The following is an 18,436-nucleotide window of genomic DNA, read 5'->3' as shown; positions in this document are numbered from 1 at the left end:
CAGCTCCAGTTTCAGTATTCTGGCTGCCACACTTGTTTTCACTCCGGTGAGAAATCTCCCCTCGCCCCCCGGACTATTAACGAACACTCGACTGGAGCCTCGACTTTCCTGCTGCAGCTATAAGTAGAGTTTAGACAGCAGAGCAATGTGAATCTGTACAGAAACAATGCTTACAAGCCCTGCAGAGTTTACATGAAGTGAAATGTGTTGGGGGTTTTTTTTACTGTTTGAATATGATTTAATCTGCAGATTTGCAATTCATATCGCCAACTTAATTTATAATGTGGCCAAAGTGAAGAGATTGTCCCTAACTTTTCCTTTTTTTTGTTGACAAGTTTTTGGTGTCAAAGACGCATAAGCAGTGATCTCACATAACTGGAGAAAAATACATCTGAACCATTATTGAGAAATCTTAACTGGACTTTTTTTTTTTTTTAACGCCCCACATTTTTTTATTTGAGATTTTGTTTTTGGTTTTAAATTACTGGTTGAGTCTTAGTTTGGCGACTGAAAGTGATTTATGATGCCAAGTTGTAACTCTCTTTTTTTTGTCCATGTACAGGTATGTTGTTCATAATGTACACACTGTAAAATTCTGCTCAGTGAATATTGGTTATTGTACAAACTATGTATAAACTGTATCTATTGAAAAAAAGAAGGTATGCCATTGGAAAAATACACAAGTGTAGAAAATCTTTTCAGCCAAGAATAAATATTTGGAAATAACTATGACCTCCTGCCTTTCTCAGTACACATCAGTCCATGATGCCACCTTGTGGTGTGAAATAGCCAGCATTATTTCTGCAGCTGATTAAAACCAACAAGAGAGAAGTTTGTTCAATTGGTCTTTATTAAATAAATTCAGTGGTTAAAAAGGATCAGTCCGAGGAAATCAAATGAAATCTGATATGTTACAGTCTGAACTGTAAGGTAAAATACTGTGAGTGCAAAAAAAAAAAGAGTGACAGGACACTCGCGACACATTGGAGGTTCACACTGGAACTACAGCAGGTGTCAGAAGCTGAGCCTCCATCGTTCAGTCTTCTTCCATCATCCTCTCTGCTCAACGGTTTTGCAGACTTTAATTTCATCATCCTTTTATTATGTCTAGTCCATATCCACCTTAAATTGCAAAAGCTTCATGAGCAAAATGTTCATGTTGGGGGGAGTGTCTTTGTATCTCCCCTCAGTATTCAAGATCATGATCACTATGGCTGGTGTTTTCACTAAAAAAAAAACACTGATGAGAATATACTAAAAAAAAAAACCTCTATAAAACACTATTAACAGATGCCTTCGAACTTTGATGTTGTCACTGAATGTTTCCAAGTCTGTCATCATTTTAGAAAAAAGAGATTCTTCCATAGAAAACAATGGATCACAACACGAAAAAATTCAGTAGGAATTAATACTGGTACCGTCCTCTCTTCCCTCCATATCCACCATGACCTCCATGTCCGCCTTGGTTCCAACCACCTCCTCTCCAACCACCTCCACCTCCACCTCCTCCATGTCCCCAGTTTCCTCCTCCTCTTCCACCGCGGCCTCCCCAGCCACCTCCGCCTTCTTGTCTTTTCTGCCAGGGTGGCATCTCAGGAGGCGGCGCTTGTATCTCTGAGGGACGTCCTCCTCGGTCTGGGACTCTCCCCATCCGGATCTGTGGATGAGAGAGAAGAGAAAATGCTCGTGTGAGAGCAAAGAATTGGGTGGGTGGGTGGTTGGTTGGGGGGCAATTTTACGGGCTAAGAGGAAGAGCCGTTCTTCACCTTGTTGACAGCACAGGTTGTGTTCTCTCTGCTGGAGCCGCTGCTGGTCTTCACCACGTTGCAGATGTCTTCTCTGGCAGCCAGCAGCCTGGCCATGTCCACTGTGGACTGTGGCCTCAGAGAGTGTCTCCTGGGCTGGTAGGCACTGGCCATGCTGTCCACCTTTACCTGACGAAACACACACATATACAGTCCAAGGCTAAAAATGGCAGAACTCCATCAGAGAATGTCACAGGCAGTTGGTTTATCAAAATGAAGTGTCCTGTGGATCATCGTGGAAAAAAAAGAGACTTTTCTAAACGACAGCGACCCCCAGGAGAATTGTGTTTGTGTTAAGAGATGCATCAAATCTCACTGGCTTACAGCGCATCATTCAGCAGGACAAAAACAAGCAAGAACTGAATGAGGCAGCAGTGAAGGCCTCAGTGTAGGCTTTGTATACATTTGTCTCTACTACTTTTAAAGCACTAAACATAGGTCAATTTGTGTTAAAGGGTTGTACTTCCCACACAGTACCTTCCTCCCTGATGTAAACCTAAAGTTATGTCCCTCATTGTAGTGAGAGATCACCACCGTGAAAGAATGATTGTCATGTGAACGTACCTTTGCTCGATCTGACCACCCGAACGACTGCACGGTCACATCCAGCCGCTTGATCAGCATCCTGCGCCGACATTCGTACTCCGAGGACAGGACCGAGTTGATGTCGTGTAACTTCTCCTGCAGAGACAAAGGAGGTGATCCGGATTAAATTCAAACTATTGCACAACACAAACCACAGTGATAGCCACTGATAGGCACAAATAACGGTCAACAGGTAACATGGTTTAATTCAGTTACTAATGTACTTACCCACTGTTCACTGGTGAGACCGTTCTTCAGCACTGGGCTTCCAACAGAGCCCTCTGGAAAATCTTTAAGCACTTTATCAACCTATAAATAACATGGATTAATATATTAATACTACAAAATGGGATAGAACAGGAAATATGGACGTGCCTGCTGTTAACACATATGTTCCCAGGGAAGAGATTTCAACATTTCATTAAAATCAGGGCTAATTGGGGCGGGGCGGTGCGTGGCGCAGTGGGTAGAGCGGCCGCCCCATGCGGCCGCTCTACCCACAGTTCTCACCGCAGGCGGCCCCGGTTCGAATCCCGTCTCGGGCAGCCCTTTCCTGCGTGTCATTCCCCCTCTCCCTGCCTCCCCCTTTCCTGTCTATCTCTACTGTGTACTATCAAATAAAGGCAAAAAGCCAAAAAATATATACTTAAAAAAAAAAAAAAAATCAGGGCTAATTGCACAGAAATAGATGCGAGTGCCTCACCTAAAACTGTGCTACGTACAATTCAATGTATCATTACATGTCAAATGTGCTTATTTTAATGATCCCAATCATAGAACATAAGGGAGGTGCAGTTAATTCACAATATTTTTGCCATAGTTTAATGTACAAAGCAGTGTGTGCACAGCATAAACTCAACAACAAACACACTTATGGGCTCATAAACACAGACAGCAAAACAATGATTAATAAAGATGCATAGTTCATCCTCTCTGGTCACAGTTCAGGTTAAATCAAACACTATCACTGGTGATTTCTGGCAGTGCTGAAACAAATGTATTGTAAGCAGCACTTGCACTGTCCCACCTTTAACTGTATTTGGGAGAACATCTCTGCAGCGTCTGCTCCTCTGGGCTCCGATAACTTCAGTGTTTCACAGATTGCTTGCAGCTCCCGATACACCGGTTTCTCCTCTTGCTGTTTATCAGAGGCTCGCCTGCTCCTCACAATCTGAGCCGCCTGAAGCTCAGAGCTGAGAAACACTAAGAAACAGAGTGATGGTGCTTAGTTATTGTCTGACCACAACAGAAACTCCATGGCAGAAAAAACTGGAAGAAGGGAACAGGGCTGATGACCTACAGAGACACTTGAGATTATCTTTTGTTTTCTGCACGCTGCCCTTGAGAATCCCTGAAACGACCTCTTCATAAGGACAGTGCAGCTCCTTCAGCAGGCCGCTCATCTCAACCTGGAGGCTGTCCATGTCGTCTGATGGGGAGGGACAAAGACAGACAGACAGACAGACAGGTCCACAAATGAGACACAACAGACAGGAGGATTCACACTGTGGTTCTTAGGTCCAATACCAATCCGACCCCTCACGGACTCACTGACTTTAGAGGCGCGTTCCTGGGAAGCCGTGAGTGTGTGAGGGCTGTCCCGTTGTCAGATTGTCAGATCATCAAGTCAGTGAGTCAGTGAATGAGCCCTTTATGCTCTCTTACTTAAGTCAGCAACTAAGCTGACTTTAGTAAGGAAATTACCCACAGTTCATAGCGTTGTGAAATCAAATAAAGGGGGATGCCAGTGAGAATGTAAAAAAAAAAGGAAAATAAACAAACATAGATAGAGAGCTCCCAGGTTTCTTTATTGTTAATGAACGGAGCAAAATAAAAAGAAGAAGAAGTTTACAGTAGTATTAACTCTGCTCATAACAACAGTGTGTAGTTTGTGATTATTGATGATGATTGGGCCAGATCTGATTCAAGAACAGTTGTTTTGAGTCTGTCCCTCACACACTTTGTGCGTGTTGAAAATAAAGGGTAAATTATCATCAGTCCCAGACCGAACAGAGTCAACAACATTTTACTGTCAATGTATCTTGAAGTGCTGTTTCATTCATGTTTACAGCATCTGGACCCTCACAGACTCTCACACTCAGTCACTTAGCAGCTGATGAGGGTTCAGGGATTGGGGCGGATTGGAGCTGGGCCTTAGTAGAAGAGGGTGAAGTGTGTGGATGCAATGCGTGCAGCTCACCTGGGCCGGATGTGATGCTTTCCTCCAGGTCGCACAGCGGCTGTAGCCTGGCTCCCAGCCACCGGCACAGGTCCACATAGTCCCCGGAGGACAGGCCTCCCTCCGCGGCTGCGAGCAGTGATTTCTCCTCCAGCAGAGGGCCGTCATAGCTGAGGAGTCATGCGAGCGTAAAACACAGTTAAACAGTGAAGACACCAGCGTTTGTTTCACAACTAGCCACGGCACCAGGCGTGCACTCTATATTATAAACGCACCGAGACTTAAAACATAAAGGCGACGGGTGTTGAAGTTAACGTCTATTGCAAAGCTAAACAGCTAACGTTAACGTAACATGCTAACAAGCTCACCCCAGCTGCTCCAACGAGTCCAAAATGTCGCAATCCATGACTCAGTCCATCGGACGTTCACGTCTCTTTATCGTTTCAAAATATTATGAAGTTGCATTTTTCTTTTGTTTACAAATATAAAAACGTGAGCATTCTTTTTTACACTCATTCATTTCTACAGCGACATCGTGCCTCCATGCTTTTCCGGTGACGTAGGAGGGCCGGAGTGAAACATGCAACTGCCGAGACTTTGGTTCCACAACATTGGTTCCGCTGCACGACGAAACGTAAAAAAAAGAGGAAGCACCAATTTAGACTTTGCCTTAGAAAAAAAAAACTTACTAACAAGAACGTGATATTATTCCGTCATGAACAGAAAAATCCATTCAATTAGTAAAGAAAGTGATGTAGCCTAGTACAACACACTGCAGAGCAGCTGATATCTTTTTATGTTTTTCTTTCTTTCTAATTTCTTGACATAACTTATGAGCAAGGTCATTTTTATTGTCGTTATTGTGCAGTTACAAAGCCTGTTTTGCAGTTGTTGAAAATAAGTAAGTAACGTTAGTAGGCTACTTAAAAATGATATACAGTACATAGGCCTACTTCAGTGTTCAGTAGCAGATTTGAATATTGAAGTAGCCTACTATAATTATTATTTATTCAATTTACAGCTGTAGAGCAGCTTACCTAGGCATTTCCATTTTAGAATACTTCTTCTCAGTGAAGGTAGAGATGAAAATGTATGTGATCACATGTCTGTTCGAAGAGTGTGGGGAAAATTACATGTAAATAGGTTGTTCAAGAAAATTACTGTGTATTAAACTACCTCGATGGACAGTATATACTGAAGTTTAAAATGACCTTCAAACAGTTATTCTTCAACATCAAAATGCTGCTTCGATAATTAAAAAACAGATTATTTGTGGATAATGTATGCTTTTATAAAAATAAACAAAGGAAATACGTCTTAGTGGAATTTTATTAAACTAAATATCAGTCTCTCCTCATCTATAATCACTAATAATAATAACGACACAATTTTAAAAAAGAAAGACTAATACATAGTCACTAGTGTCTTGTGCCTCACCTGTAGAATCAGTACAGCAATTCTTTACATTAAACTGATTAATGTCTCAAATGTTTTGTTTTGTCAGACTGAGAGAGGAGACAATGTGGCACCAGAGTATGTTTGCTATTTCTGATCAGATAATTGATCTGAATTTCCTCTTCCCCATAGATCCACAGATTGCTTCAGTTGTACCTTTGATATTTACGCCTAAACTCAGCTGTATGGATGTCATTGATAAAAATACAAAAGGTTACATTTCCGTCTTGATTCTCAAGTATTTAAAAAAAAAAGAGGAAGTAACACGTTGTTAATCTTCCCCTAATCAGCGATTTACATTTGGTTTTGCCTTCAGTCTGACTGTCTCTTACTGTTAAAACACTTTTCAACAGGGAGATGCCAAACACAAAACATGTTGTGTCTGTTCTGTTCCGACGTCTGCAGCATTTGTCTGAGCGGGGATTTCCAGTTTCCACTTTACACAGAATTGCTGTAAATGAAAATGGAAAAACACAGTGAAGCCTACACAACAAAAGATTAAAACTCACCATTTTATTATGATAATGTTATTTGATATGTCAAATTACAAGTGTATGATGTAACATAAAAACAGTTACAAACATATGTATGCATATTTACATTATATATTTATGAAAAGTAACGAGCTACATCTGTATGCAGAAAATACAACTATGACATGAGTTATTGGGACTATAAATTTTACATCATATACTTGGTATTCTCGAACCATGATAAGAAATACCTAGACGTGTAGAAACCAATAAAACGAGAACGAGAGATGTTAAATTGTAAGATGGAAACTAGGATGGACGTGAGGCACTTTTTTGAGGTTGTCAGGATGTGAAAGCCGATGGCACTAAGAAAAGAAACAGAAAACAAAAGATGCACAGGAAAGAAATATGCACAAAGAGAGAGTGAAAAAAAGAAAAAGAAAGAAAACAGGCAGTGTTTACAGAATAGTTAAGAGTAGTACCATTTATACTGCAAGTTTCAAAACACAAATGTCTTCCACTATTTAGAACTAATCACATAAATGTTACATCAAGCGCTGTAAGATGAAAAAAAGCTTACATATAGTATCATCAGTGCACCAAAGCATCGGAGAATTGAAACATAACCACTCAACTGCTGTGAAAAGTAACCTTTTTAAAACAATACACTGAAGAGAAACAGGTTTATATAGCTTTTTCTTTTTTAATCTACACAATGTCAAGAATGTACACTTGTATGCATTCCCAAAGATATGCACAAATTTCCAAGATTGAAAGAGGATAAAAGACTAGCAGCAAAGTGGTTAAAACTGAAGTCTTATATAATGCAGGTCAAAAAAATATATATATATTAAAGCGGACAGACACATGTTGCATATATAATACAGTACATGACAGGAAGTTGCACTGTGCTGGTTAATGCAGAATGAGAAGTGTTATTTCAGCATTCTCTACACTTTGTATAAATGCACGTCCTACATTTTGCTTCTCAGCCAGCAAGTTTTAATCAGGTTCATCAAACCTTGGTTCAGCTTGCAATAATGCAGGGCAATCCAATTACAATGGGAGAATATGACAACCAACCAAACATTTGGTTACACACCAACCCCACACGCAACCATCAACACACACACACACACACACACACACACACTACATACACTCGTCGTGGGCACACAAGAACGCACATATATAGTAACACTCGCGCACCCACACACATGCACAAGTGTCCACTTTATCACACAGAGCAATCAAACATTTAAAAACTCGCTGTCATGGTTATATGCTGTTGGAGAATTAGGGTTTAACAGTCGTTCATAGCTGATTTTGTCTGTCAACACAATAAAATTAGTGATTGTATCTAGCAGCTTTATATGTATGTATGTAAATATATATATATATATATTTATATATCAAACTTCTGAAACAAGTGGACTGCCACTACTGTACCATGTTAGCACTATCCTTCCTTCTACCGTACAAAACTAGAGAGAAACTCTATTAGAAGCTCAATAGTCATTTCCATCACAAACGCCCTCTACTTTTCAATGTGAAATAATACTAAAAGGTGACCTATGTACATAATGCTGTCAATTGAAGCTACAGTATATGCTGACAGCAACGATAAATACAGCTCTATCTTTAAATTTTCAAAAACAACAAAAAAAAAAAGAGATGGGATTATTATCAGTACTTAAATATAGTGTTAAGTATTTACAGGTGTTTGGAGTTTGGTACCAGGGGTTGGTTGTCTACCTATATAACGTTAAAGTGTCCTGTCCCGTCACTGACTCAGTCTGCAGAGAGGTCAATGTGTTTCCCACGTTAGAAAGTTTGCATAGAAAGTAAAGGGAGCGTTGGTCGGGGTGGAATTAGGAAAAATAAATGTTTCTCCTGCCACTATATTACTTTTAACATCAGGAGTGATAGGAGGTGAGAAGAGATGCATATCTGTTAGCAACAGCACACGGATGTTGTACTAAATCTGCTGTTAAATACTGGGGTGTATCACAACAAGCAGTGGCCTAAAACGTGCCAATGCCTTAGTTAGGGAGAATTTGAGTTATTGCAGCCTGACGTCCAAACTAAACTGTTGTTTTTGTTGGGAATTTATTCTAATCTAAGTTTTGTTGTTCAGAAAAGTTTTGCGTCAACAGATGTTTTGTGAGCCAGACATTTTTTTTAGTTTTTAATTTTCTGCTCTTTTGGGTGGGAAATGGGTTTTGAACACAGCTCATCAACTCTGACTTGCAGTCTGCCTAACCACTCCCTGTTTGCCAGAAGACTTTAAAAATGAATGAAATTAGGCGTATTTCCTGTCTTTCTGAGCGTGCAAGAACAATCAATGCCACTCTCATGTCTGTACAGAAAATATGGAGCCAGAGCCAGCACCTGGTTAACTAAGCCCGGTTTAGCATAAAGACTGGAAACGGGCAGAAACAGCCGACCTGGCTCTGTCCACAGTTCGCGAAATCCATCTGCATCTTAACTTATATTTGTGAAGATAAACAAAGATTAAAAACTATAATTTGTACACTTTGGTTTTAGACAAATTAACACAAAAAAAAACATATTCGTATCAATTAGTGAGCTTTAGAAATGCTTGTCGGCAGATGGTCTTGCCTATGGGCAGAGCTAGGATATCCCCATTTCCAGTTTTTATCCAAAGCTAAGCTATGCTAACCGGCTGCAGGTTCCAGCCTCATGTCGAGTGAACAGGTACAACAGCGGGATCGATTTTCTAATCTGACTTTCAGCGAATAAGAGAATAAGTGAATTTCCCCAAATTACAAATGACTCCTTCGGCAGGATGTTGTGGGAAACAGGACGCCGGTCAGTTCTGTTTAGAGCCTAAGCCTTCATCACATAGTCAGTGGTGATGTTACATGACATCAGATCACCAGTGCATATGAAGACCTATGCACACACGCACGCACGCGTACACACACACACACACGCACACACACATAACATCTGTATGTTTTTTTTTTTCTTTTTCTGTTTACATCGCTAAGATACTCAGCATTTTGGAGACAATGCATTCATTCATTCACTCAGGGCCTGTTAAATGAAGACATGTGGAAGGAGTGGACTAACGTCTGAAGAACAACATAATACTACATTTGCACGAGATACAGGGGGAAAAAGAAAAGAAAAGAAAAAAAGGGGGAAAAACCGATTCATAGGACAAACATGGAAATTGAAGAGGGTGCAGCAACCAAAGCTTGGACAGCAGTGCTTCCAAGGGGGTTTCCCCCATGCCATTTTTTGGATGTTAAAGTAGTACAAATTTTTTTACAGACTAATTCCAAAATCTGAGGGTTTCTCAGTCAAAGAATAGCCTAATTTAAGTGCCTCATATTCTAACCAAGGAGCACTGTAACCCCTGTACTCACCAAAACAAAACTTGCTGGTTGAGCAACATTTCAGCCTTTGTTTAAAAAAAAAAAAAAAAAAAGTAAAATGAGTAGGAAAAATAACAATGAGAAAACAAAACAACGATTTCACTACAGCAGTAAATAACTGGACTAAAAGTGAGATTCACTGGAGTAAATGAAATTGTCACGTTATCGGTTTCAATTTAAATGGTTCAAGAGGTTCTAATGCTATTTTTGTGATGTGGAAAAACTGTTTTTGGGGAACTCGGCATGGTAAAGTCATTACCATTTTTTCCCTTCTAATCATGGAATCGATCCCTTTATTTTGGAATGCAATCAATTGTCTGAATCACCCTGGGAAAGCAAGGTAATCATTTCAATGTCTTCTACGTGAATGTCAAAAGCTATGCCAAGCTGTACCTTCAGAAACAAGCTGTAACTCTGTTTTTTCTGTTTAACAATCGTTGGAAAGGAAAAACAAGGAGATCAATTGGCCATACATCCACCACAGCAACATCTCTCAAAATGTTAAACTTACACTAAATGTGGTGGTTAATGTACCACAATTTGAGAGGGTTACCTTTACTCAGTGGGGAGAGAGGGGGGGGATACCATTTCTAGTGCACTTTTCTCTGTCTAGTAAATACATTGTCAGCAAATGCATAAGCCATGAAGGAAAGGCCACTGTTACCCAACTGCAAATTCACAAAAAAGCAAGAACATATCCCTTTTAGCATACTCAAACAGCAAGTATTTTTCTGAACACAGAATAGTTTTGTTTTCTTTTTTTGTCATTATGTTGTCGCTCTCTGTACAAAAGACAATTTTCCTTCATAAAGTTACACATTACTTGTAGTAGAGTTCTGACATTTGTGGCCTGGCTTTGTCAATGCATGAGTGTGAATGTGAGAGAGGTGTTTATGTGTGTGTGTTTGTCTGTGTGTGTCTGTGTATGAGAACAGGTGTGTTTAGTAACATCTCCGAGTCTATTAATCTTGTCGTTTCTTCCTCCTCTCCTCCTCAGATTAAGCTCCTGAACTTAGCTTGATGCTCAGAGCCCCCACAAAGCATATGGTTTGTCCTCCACTGCTGCTTGTCGGCGACAAACACAAACTGAAATCTCCAAAAGCCCTCAGAGCTGGGGATCAACAACATATCACCCCGTCTGAGAGGGGAATGAAAAAAGGATGTCGGCTTTAAATTTTCCGCTTTTATCCACTTCCTGTGTTAGCTATAGCTTTGAGGGTGTCCCAGAGTCTGGGGTCGGGTCACCCCGCCGCCTTGTGCTTGCCCCCACAGCAGCGACAGGCCTCGCCACAGTGGTGGCAGGCGCGCAGGGGCAGATAGCAGCACATGCAGGGTGCAATGAAGGAGAGTGCTACCAGGGCCAGCCAGCGTAGACAGAACTGCTCGTCAGACGTGTCACATGAGCAGGGGTCTGAGAAGTCGCCCTCTGAGTCGGACATGCAGTGGTACAGCATGCTCTCGGCACACAGCATGCAGCTGACTTTGTAGATGCACTGCTTGATTGGGTCGGGGGCGTCTTGGCACTGCCCCCGCCAGTTGTCTTCATGGTTGAACATCTCCCGACAGTAGATGCAGCGCGAACGCTCGCCGTCCTCTCGTCGCCGTCGGCCTTTCTTGGACTTCAGCAGGGGCGAGGGCTGAGTCTTGATGGCTGGGTCCTTGCCCAGCCCCAGCCCCATACCTGTTCCAATTCCCATACCGGGGCCAGAGTGGGAATCCCCACCTGGACCGTCGGGGAAGAGGTACTCGCACTTCTTACTGTCCAGTTTATGGAAGGCGGTGGGGAAGTCCAGGTCCTCGCGGTCGGCATCCTGTTTCCACATGACAGGGTGACGGTAATCCTCGTATCCGCGGATGAGCACGTCTTTGCGTGGGTTGATGCGAACAATCTCCTCCTCGTCCATGTGGAAACTGACATGACGAGTTGACTTGAAGGAGACCTTCAAAAAGAGAAGAAATTCACAATCAGTTGGATTTCTTCATTCGTCATAGAATTTTATTTCACAAACTTAATCTTGCTTTTGCTAAACCCTAACGCCACACGCTCTTATCAAACATATAGTTTTCGATGAACCTATAATTCAAATTTTGGAGAGGTGATTGGTTATGTGGAGGAGAGGCAGACCTGTGGAGGCAGGTAGCGGCGGTTGCTGGAGGGGAAGTCATCGAAGGGCTGGGCGCGGACATAACAGCCCCTGAATGGCTCAGTGGAGACAACGTTGTTCAGGGGAGAGAATGGCTCTTTCATTGGGGTACAGATGGATGGAGGCTCATCACACACCTGGAGGAACACAGAGGAAACACTGGAGTAAGATCAGGGAAAGCCCAACATGTTTTATGGTTTCCCTCAGCAGCATACAAAGAATACAAAACCACTGTGTGATGACAGGATTTATCGGTTGCTATTACTTTCACAATCTATGTTACTGTAACAGTCAGATGAACTAATGGTTGATCAGTTCAGTTTTGACTCTAGGTGTGTAGGCTGTGTGTGTGTGTGTGTGTGTTCCACTCGTAACCACCAGGGGGCATCCCGCACCCACACTTGGCCAAATGACTGTGCTATGTGGTGATGACTCAAGGCCCTTCTGTTAAGAACTCAGAGTTCCCATCAGCCTTGCATGTGTTCCCACAAACATTTTAACTGATGTAAAATCTACAAACACGGGCCTAAAAAAAGAGGCTATTGAAACACTCAAACAAAAAGGAGAATTTAGGAAATGTTGGAAATCGTGCGAGGAAAAGCGAATGTGAGCGAACGTTCCCTCCACCTCACGCCAATCTCATAATTACAAGAGGGAAGCTTACTGTTGACATCAATCAGGATGAGATGTCTATAAATAACATCTTGTGAATGCCACAGACAGAATGAAACACTGCAAAAAAAACAAACATTTCTACACATCCACACGTATAAAATAAATAGTTATAGATCCAATAGAAACCGTCCAATACTTCAGTGCTCATGGCAACAAAATTAGAAGTGATGGCTATTTCATGATTCATGCGTGCAGAGGTGATGAGAGACGGGGGAGGAGAGTCGGTTATTAAATCAAGAGCCTTGTGATGATATTTTATGTCCAGCATTATTTCAGGACGACCATCTGCACAACTTCCAGCTTGTTCGCACACCCAGCGCCACGCCACATTATGAATTACATGAAAATAAAGAGAATTACAGTTGAACTAATTCAATGCCTTAAACTTCAAATTGTGTCATCGCTCTCAGCGCTGCGTTTATGGAGCGACTGTTTGAAAACGAGCCAGATCTTCGGGGTTATTTCATTCTTAAGAGTCCCACTCTCAGGAATTACACAAACGTGGATGGACACACGCTGAGGCATCTCCACGCGTACAATTATACCATCCAACTGTATTCAAGCCTTGTACACACTGGCTAGCTGTCCCCTCTTTTCCCACACTCACCCCGACCTCATCAAGGCAGGGTTAGTCCTCCTCTCTTCTCCTTCTCCCACCCTCTCTCTTTCTCTCTCTCCTTCTCTCTCTCTGCTCTGCATGTGGAGGAGGCTGCTGGCTCTGGTTAGTCAGTGCCGTGTGTAAAGTAGCCCACGCCAGTGCTTTAACGCACAGCGGAAATCTGGTGTGCTCCCAGCTGCTGCTACAGTAATTACTGTCCTGTGGTTGCTAAGAGATGCTTCCTTTGACTTCTTTTTTTCCCTCTCTTTCTCTTCTTTTTTTCCCTCTCTCTCCTCCGCTTGCCCCCCCCCTCCCCTCCCTCCTCCACCTCTAGACTGCTAACACATGGTGTGTGTATGTGTGCGTGTGTGACTTTGCTCCCTCTTTGCCTCCAAACATACCAAGTGGTGTAACACACATCCACAGCGTCTGCAGGGGAATGTGAGGAATAGGAGACAGTGGAGGGAGAGAAGAGAAAGAACAGAACAGGAAAAAATGAGTTTGTGTTGTATTCATGTGTGTGTGTGTGTGTGTGTGTGTGTGTGTGTGTGTGTGTGTGTGTGTGTGTGTGTGTGTGTGTGTGTGTGTGTGTGTGTGTGTGTGTGTGTGTGTGTAAGAGAGAGAGAGAGAGAACGGGAGAAAGAGAGCAAGAGGCCAAAGAGTCTGCCGAGGGAATGTCATAAACCAGCTCCAGCTGGAGAAATGCAGCGCAGAACTTAAAAAGCCAGATGACAGCTGTGTGTGTATGTGAGAGAAAGAGAGAAAGGAGCGAGGGGTGGAGAGGTGGGGGGGCGAAATGGGAAACAGACTTGGGCTTCCTTTTAAAGCGCTTGCCTAAGCCCCACCATTCAAAGGCATGCGTGGGGGCCAATCTGGAGCTGATCTGGCCCTAGAGATGTGGCTGGGTGAGGGAGGAGAGGAGAGCAAGGGAAGGGAAGAGAAGAGGAGATGGGAGGGATGGAGGGGAGCCGGGTGGAGGTGGTGGGAGCCATGGGCAACCTGGCTCCACACCAACATCAGGGATCCGTGCACTTCCGCCCTCAAAGGCACAGGGGCTCAGGACAGGGAAGGCTGGGGTCGGCCCACATACTGAAAAGCCACTCAGTGTACTGGCTCTCTCCGCGTTAGAGAGAAAGACTAGAGAAGAAAAGATGATGTGCATGTTCAGAGGTCCGATCAACAGCGACCAAACTGCTCATGGCTGTGAATGTATGCGTTTCTCACGCTCGGCTCAAATGAGGCAAATCTTGAGTAGTGCTTATCTCTGGGTCTCGTTAACTTAAAAACAAAGTAGTACAGCCAAGTTCCAGTCCTCACATATCCCTTAAAGTAATGGGAAATACGCTTATCCTCTTCTTTTTTTTGCCAACAGTTACACAAGCAGATCATAACACTCATATGCCTGAATGCTAAAGATGAAGACACAGTCAGAAGCCAGTCGGTTTAGCTTAGCATTAAGATGAGAAACAGAAGGAAACACCTAGTCTGACTTTGTGCTGTGGTAACAAAATCGGCCAACCAGCATCTCTAACACACTGATTAACACATTAAATCTTGATCATTTAATCTGTTTAAAAATTGAACTGTAAAGTTGTGGTTTAATATGTAATATCACATGCCCACCAAAATGCCAAACTACTCCTTTGAACCAGCCACCTTTACTGGCTGCAAGGTGCTTTATGTAAACCTATGAAGCCAAGCCACACCAAACCAGTCTCAAAGTTTCTGCTTTGAGTGAGTCAACGAAACAAAAAAACCTCTGTGTACTAAACTGATAAGAGAAAACTTCCTGCCAGTGCTAAATTAGATGCGGATGTTTTCCTCTGGCATTCAAAAAGAAAGAAGAAAAAAACACAGTACTAGCGGAAGGACTGTGGTCGTGTGGCATTATTCCTGGCAGTGGATCATCACAGCTGAGTAGGATATTGTGCAAGGCACCTTTTTTTAAGATGGGTGAATGGGTGAATATGTTGCGTATGCATATATAATGTGCATCATGTGTTTGTTTCTGAGTGAGGGGATGACTGTGGTGAGCATATGAAACGGCAACATAAATGGGCGCGGAGCCTCAGTGAGCCGGATGTGGGTGAAGACGACCGTCTTGAACGCATGTACAACAGTGACATACACATCACACACAAATGAACTGATGACCCTGCTCACACACAAACACACACAAGCCAAATGTGTGTAAGTGTCAGATTTCTAGATTTCTCTCATCTTTTTTTTTTTTTTCTTTTAAAGGAAAGTCTGAAGGTAATGAGTCATCTTTAAAAAAAAAAGAAAAGAAAAAGCATGACAGTGACCTCTCATGCTAGTTCTGTTTTCTCAACAAGGTCACAACTACTCAGGACAAAGTGAACTGTTTATAACTCAAACTAAAGGCCCAAACACAAGGGTTTATAAGGACGTTTTTAATACACCATATTCCATGAGGCTGTATATGCTTTAGGGAGCCTATTCTATCTGGTGAAGTGTACACTGGTGGTGTGAATTGACAGCTACTGTAATGTCACACCTTGTAGTGTGGTGGTATTTGCTAGCTCTCTGGCTGCAGCAGCACTTGCCACTGGTTCACTTCTCTTTCTCTGTAGCCCAGGTCTCAGACCGCAACATTCGGATGCCAAATCACCATGGTGACACCCTCGGTGGCTCACTTGCTGAACCTTGTGAACACCCCACCCTCCCTCCCCCCCTCCCACCCAACCACCCAACCAAGCCATCCACCCCACCCCCCACCCCCCTCCACCCCCGCTGCCTAGCAACAGTGGTGCCATTGGATTTCCTGTATGTTCAGGCTGATTCCTTAAAGAGGAACTTCGCCACAGGAACAGGAACGTGGCGGCTCTCCCTCCTTCAATGCACTTCTGCTCCACATCCTACAGCATGTCAGACACGAGGCAGGTCAAAGGTGATGATGACAAGACTCTGGCATATGAAATGAACTCATTGCTCAAAACTAAGTCATTGGAGGAGTGTAGTGTGTTGTCAAAAACATGATCAGGGCAGTTTGTTAAAGCGGTGGGGTACTTTAACAGCACCACACACTGCTATACAACAACCCAACAACAAACACTTGTTCAGGCGACTATTTTTGAAGTTGTACTTTTGTGTAAACCACAAACTACAGCATGAAAAATGACCTGGGTTAAATCAATACACAGTGTCAACAGTCATTATTAAGTTTCACAAAGGTAGCACCAATTGGAGGACATTCGTATGTGTTGGATTATATTACAGCAGAGTTGCAGAGGTTCCTGTATTTCTTATCACTTGCTGTAGATGAGCATTTACAAGAACTGGCCTCCCACCCACCTAATGTGTCTTTTCACCTACTTTACAATCCTAAGTAGAACAGGTGACTGACGTTGCTGTAACAGGCCTGATATCTAAAACAAATGAACATGGGTGTGTAGACTTGAACTATATACCTGCTGCCATTCTCGGCTACAGAGAACACCGCGCTCAGTCTTAACCATACATGTCGACGGTCGGTACGGCACCGCACGCCACGTACAACTCTTAACATAATGCGCCGGGAACAGTTCACAACCCGTCAACAAAAGGAGGCCAAACACATGAGGAAACACATTCAGGCTGGAGAACATTCAAATCATGGGGCATTTTTGCCAAGCTGCCTTTGAACAACCAGTTCCCGGGGCAATAGTTATTACATCAGCATCTATTGTAACAAGAGTGACAGCTACCAAGTTAGATTGATAGAGACAGCTCAACTTGCTCCAGCACATTTGCTGGCCAACACCCAGCTTCACCTCAGGGTCTGGCTGGCACTAGTTAAACACCTGTAAATCTCTAAGAACAACTGTTAGAAAACAAAGGCAGGTGTCAGCGGCTGACTGGGGCACATCGAGTCTCAAACATATGGCTCAGGTTCCAGCCACGACCTGCTTCCTATTTAATAGCCAGGGAGAGTTGAGTAATAAATATAACTTTATAAAAACATACAGTAGGTACTCTATAAACACTTTAATTGACCCTTTCGCGCTCCAAAATACATAGAGGGTTGATTAAAGAATTATCAGCGTGTTTAAGCCTTTCTAGCAAAAATGCACTGTAAACATTAAGAACACACAAAATGATTTTTACCCAACACACCGAAACACACACAACACATTTTCTTCATACTATAACCTCTTAGTTGTTATCTCACTCACCGGTAGTCCATCCTCAGGAGTATCCCCTTCCCCAAACGACTGACAACCTGGAGAAGAGAGGGAGGAAAGGAGATTAGATATACATCTTGATAATTTAATACTCTCAAGCCAATACATACGGTTGCAATTAAATAAATGAATAAAATCTTAGATCAATTGTGTATCAAAAGCACACGACCTATGTAACAGCACAACACACAAAAACTGCACATATCCACAGCACCATTTATAGTGTCTTTGCTCAATTTGCTTTACAAATAAAAAATAAAAAAAGACTTGTTTTTGCACCACTAGGGGGCAAAACCTTGTGGAAAACCAGTTAATTCTAAATTATAGTCTTTCACTTACTTGTACAAACACACGCAACCAACAGGATATTTTTTAAACCTAAGCTACATTTCTTATAATTTATACTATGTTCATCCAAACTATTTCATGGCCAGTGAGTGACATCTCCTCTACAACGCACAAGAGATTCACAGGGTTGATCTTTGTCAGGGCAGAACAGGCCAAAGACTTCTGCTTTCCTCCCACTCTGTGTAATGGGGAAATGAAAACTGCTTTGGGTCAGTGGGGGACACAGAAGTTAATGAAATATGCATGCCTAGAATAATGTAACCCCAACCTCGACTAAAACGCCATGTGCCATTTCCACATCCAAAACACCTTGTCTGCTGATGCTGGAGTCAGAGCTTATGTTTCAGGTATCAGGCTGACCATGTTACAGCTTTTCATTACCACTGGGAATTAAACGGGTTCTGTGGATTGGTGTAACCTGAGCAGGGACACTAATGTTACTGGTATTTTTTTACACAAAATGCTGATTTGTTACTAATAAAAGGGTGGAAATTTTATACATTAATAAGAACCGGGCTGCTAATTTCCAGCAAGACTGCAATAATGGATCTAACAAGTATTCTGATATATGTAATAACTACCTAGA

At 42.5% G+C, this 18,436-nt stretch overlaps 2 protein-coding genes across 3 annotated transcripts in view; both read right to left on the bottom strand.

The window, feature by feature from the left end:
• Window positions 1-312: 312 nt before the first annotated feature.
• fam98b (family with sequence similarity 98 member B) lies at window positions 313-5,129 on the bottom strand. The gene is made up of 8 exons (XM_083998318.1): window positions 4,938-5,129; window positions 4,591-4,739; window positions 3,691-3,819; window positions 3,418-3,593; window positions 2,619-2,699; window positions 2,370-2,486; window positions 1,767-1,934; window positions 313-1,657 (listed from the first exon to the last, which is right to left on the bottom strand). The coding sequence occupies exons 1-8, from the start codon at window positions 4,973-4,975 to the stop codon at window positions 1,406-1,408; spliced, it is 1,110 nt and encodes a 369-aa protein (XP_083854444.1). The 5' UTR covers window positions 4,976-5,129; the 3' UTR covers window positions 313-1,405.
• Window positions 5,130-9,938: 4,809 nt separating this feature from the next.
• Window positions 9,939-18,436, bottom strand: part of spred1 (sprouty related EVH1 domain containing 1) — a 28,777-nt gene continuing 20,279 nt past the window's right edge. For both annotated transcript variants that reach the window (XM_083997684.1, XM_083997685.1), the window contains exons 4-6: window positions 17,494-17,540; window positions 12,027-12,182; window positions 9,939-11,841 (exon numbers count right to left, since the gene is read on the bottom strand). In XM_083997684.1, the coding sequence (XP_083853810.1) occupies window positions 11,143-11,841; window positions 12,027-12,182; window positions 17,494-17,540 (902 nt within the window). In that variant the 3' untranslated portion in view covers window positions 9,939-11,142. The remainder of the gene's footprint in view (window positions 11,842-12,026; window positions 12,183-17,493; window positions 17,541-18,436) is intronic.

The sequence above is a fragment of the Trachurus trachurus genome, assembly GCF_905171665.1.
Source record: "Trachurus trachurus genome assembly, chromosome: 22".
Lineage (NCBI taxonomy): Eukaryota > Metazoa > Chordata > Actinopteri > Carangiformes > Carangidae > Trachurus > Trachurus trachurus.
This window is presented reverse-complemented; position numbering and strand designations above follow the sequence as displayed.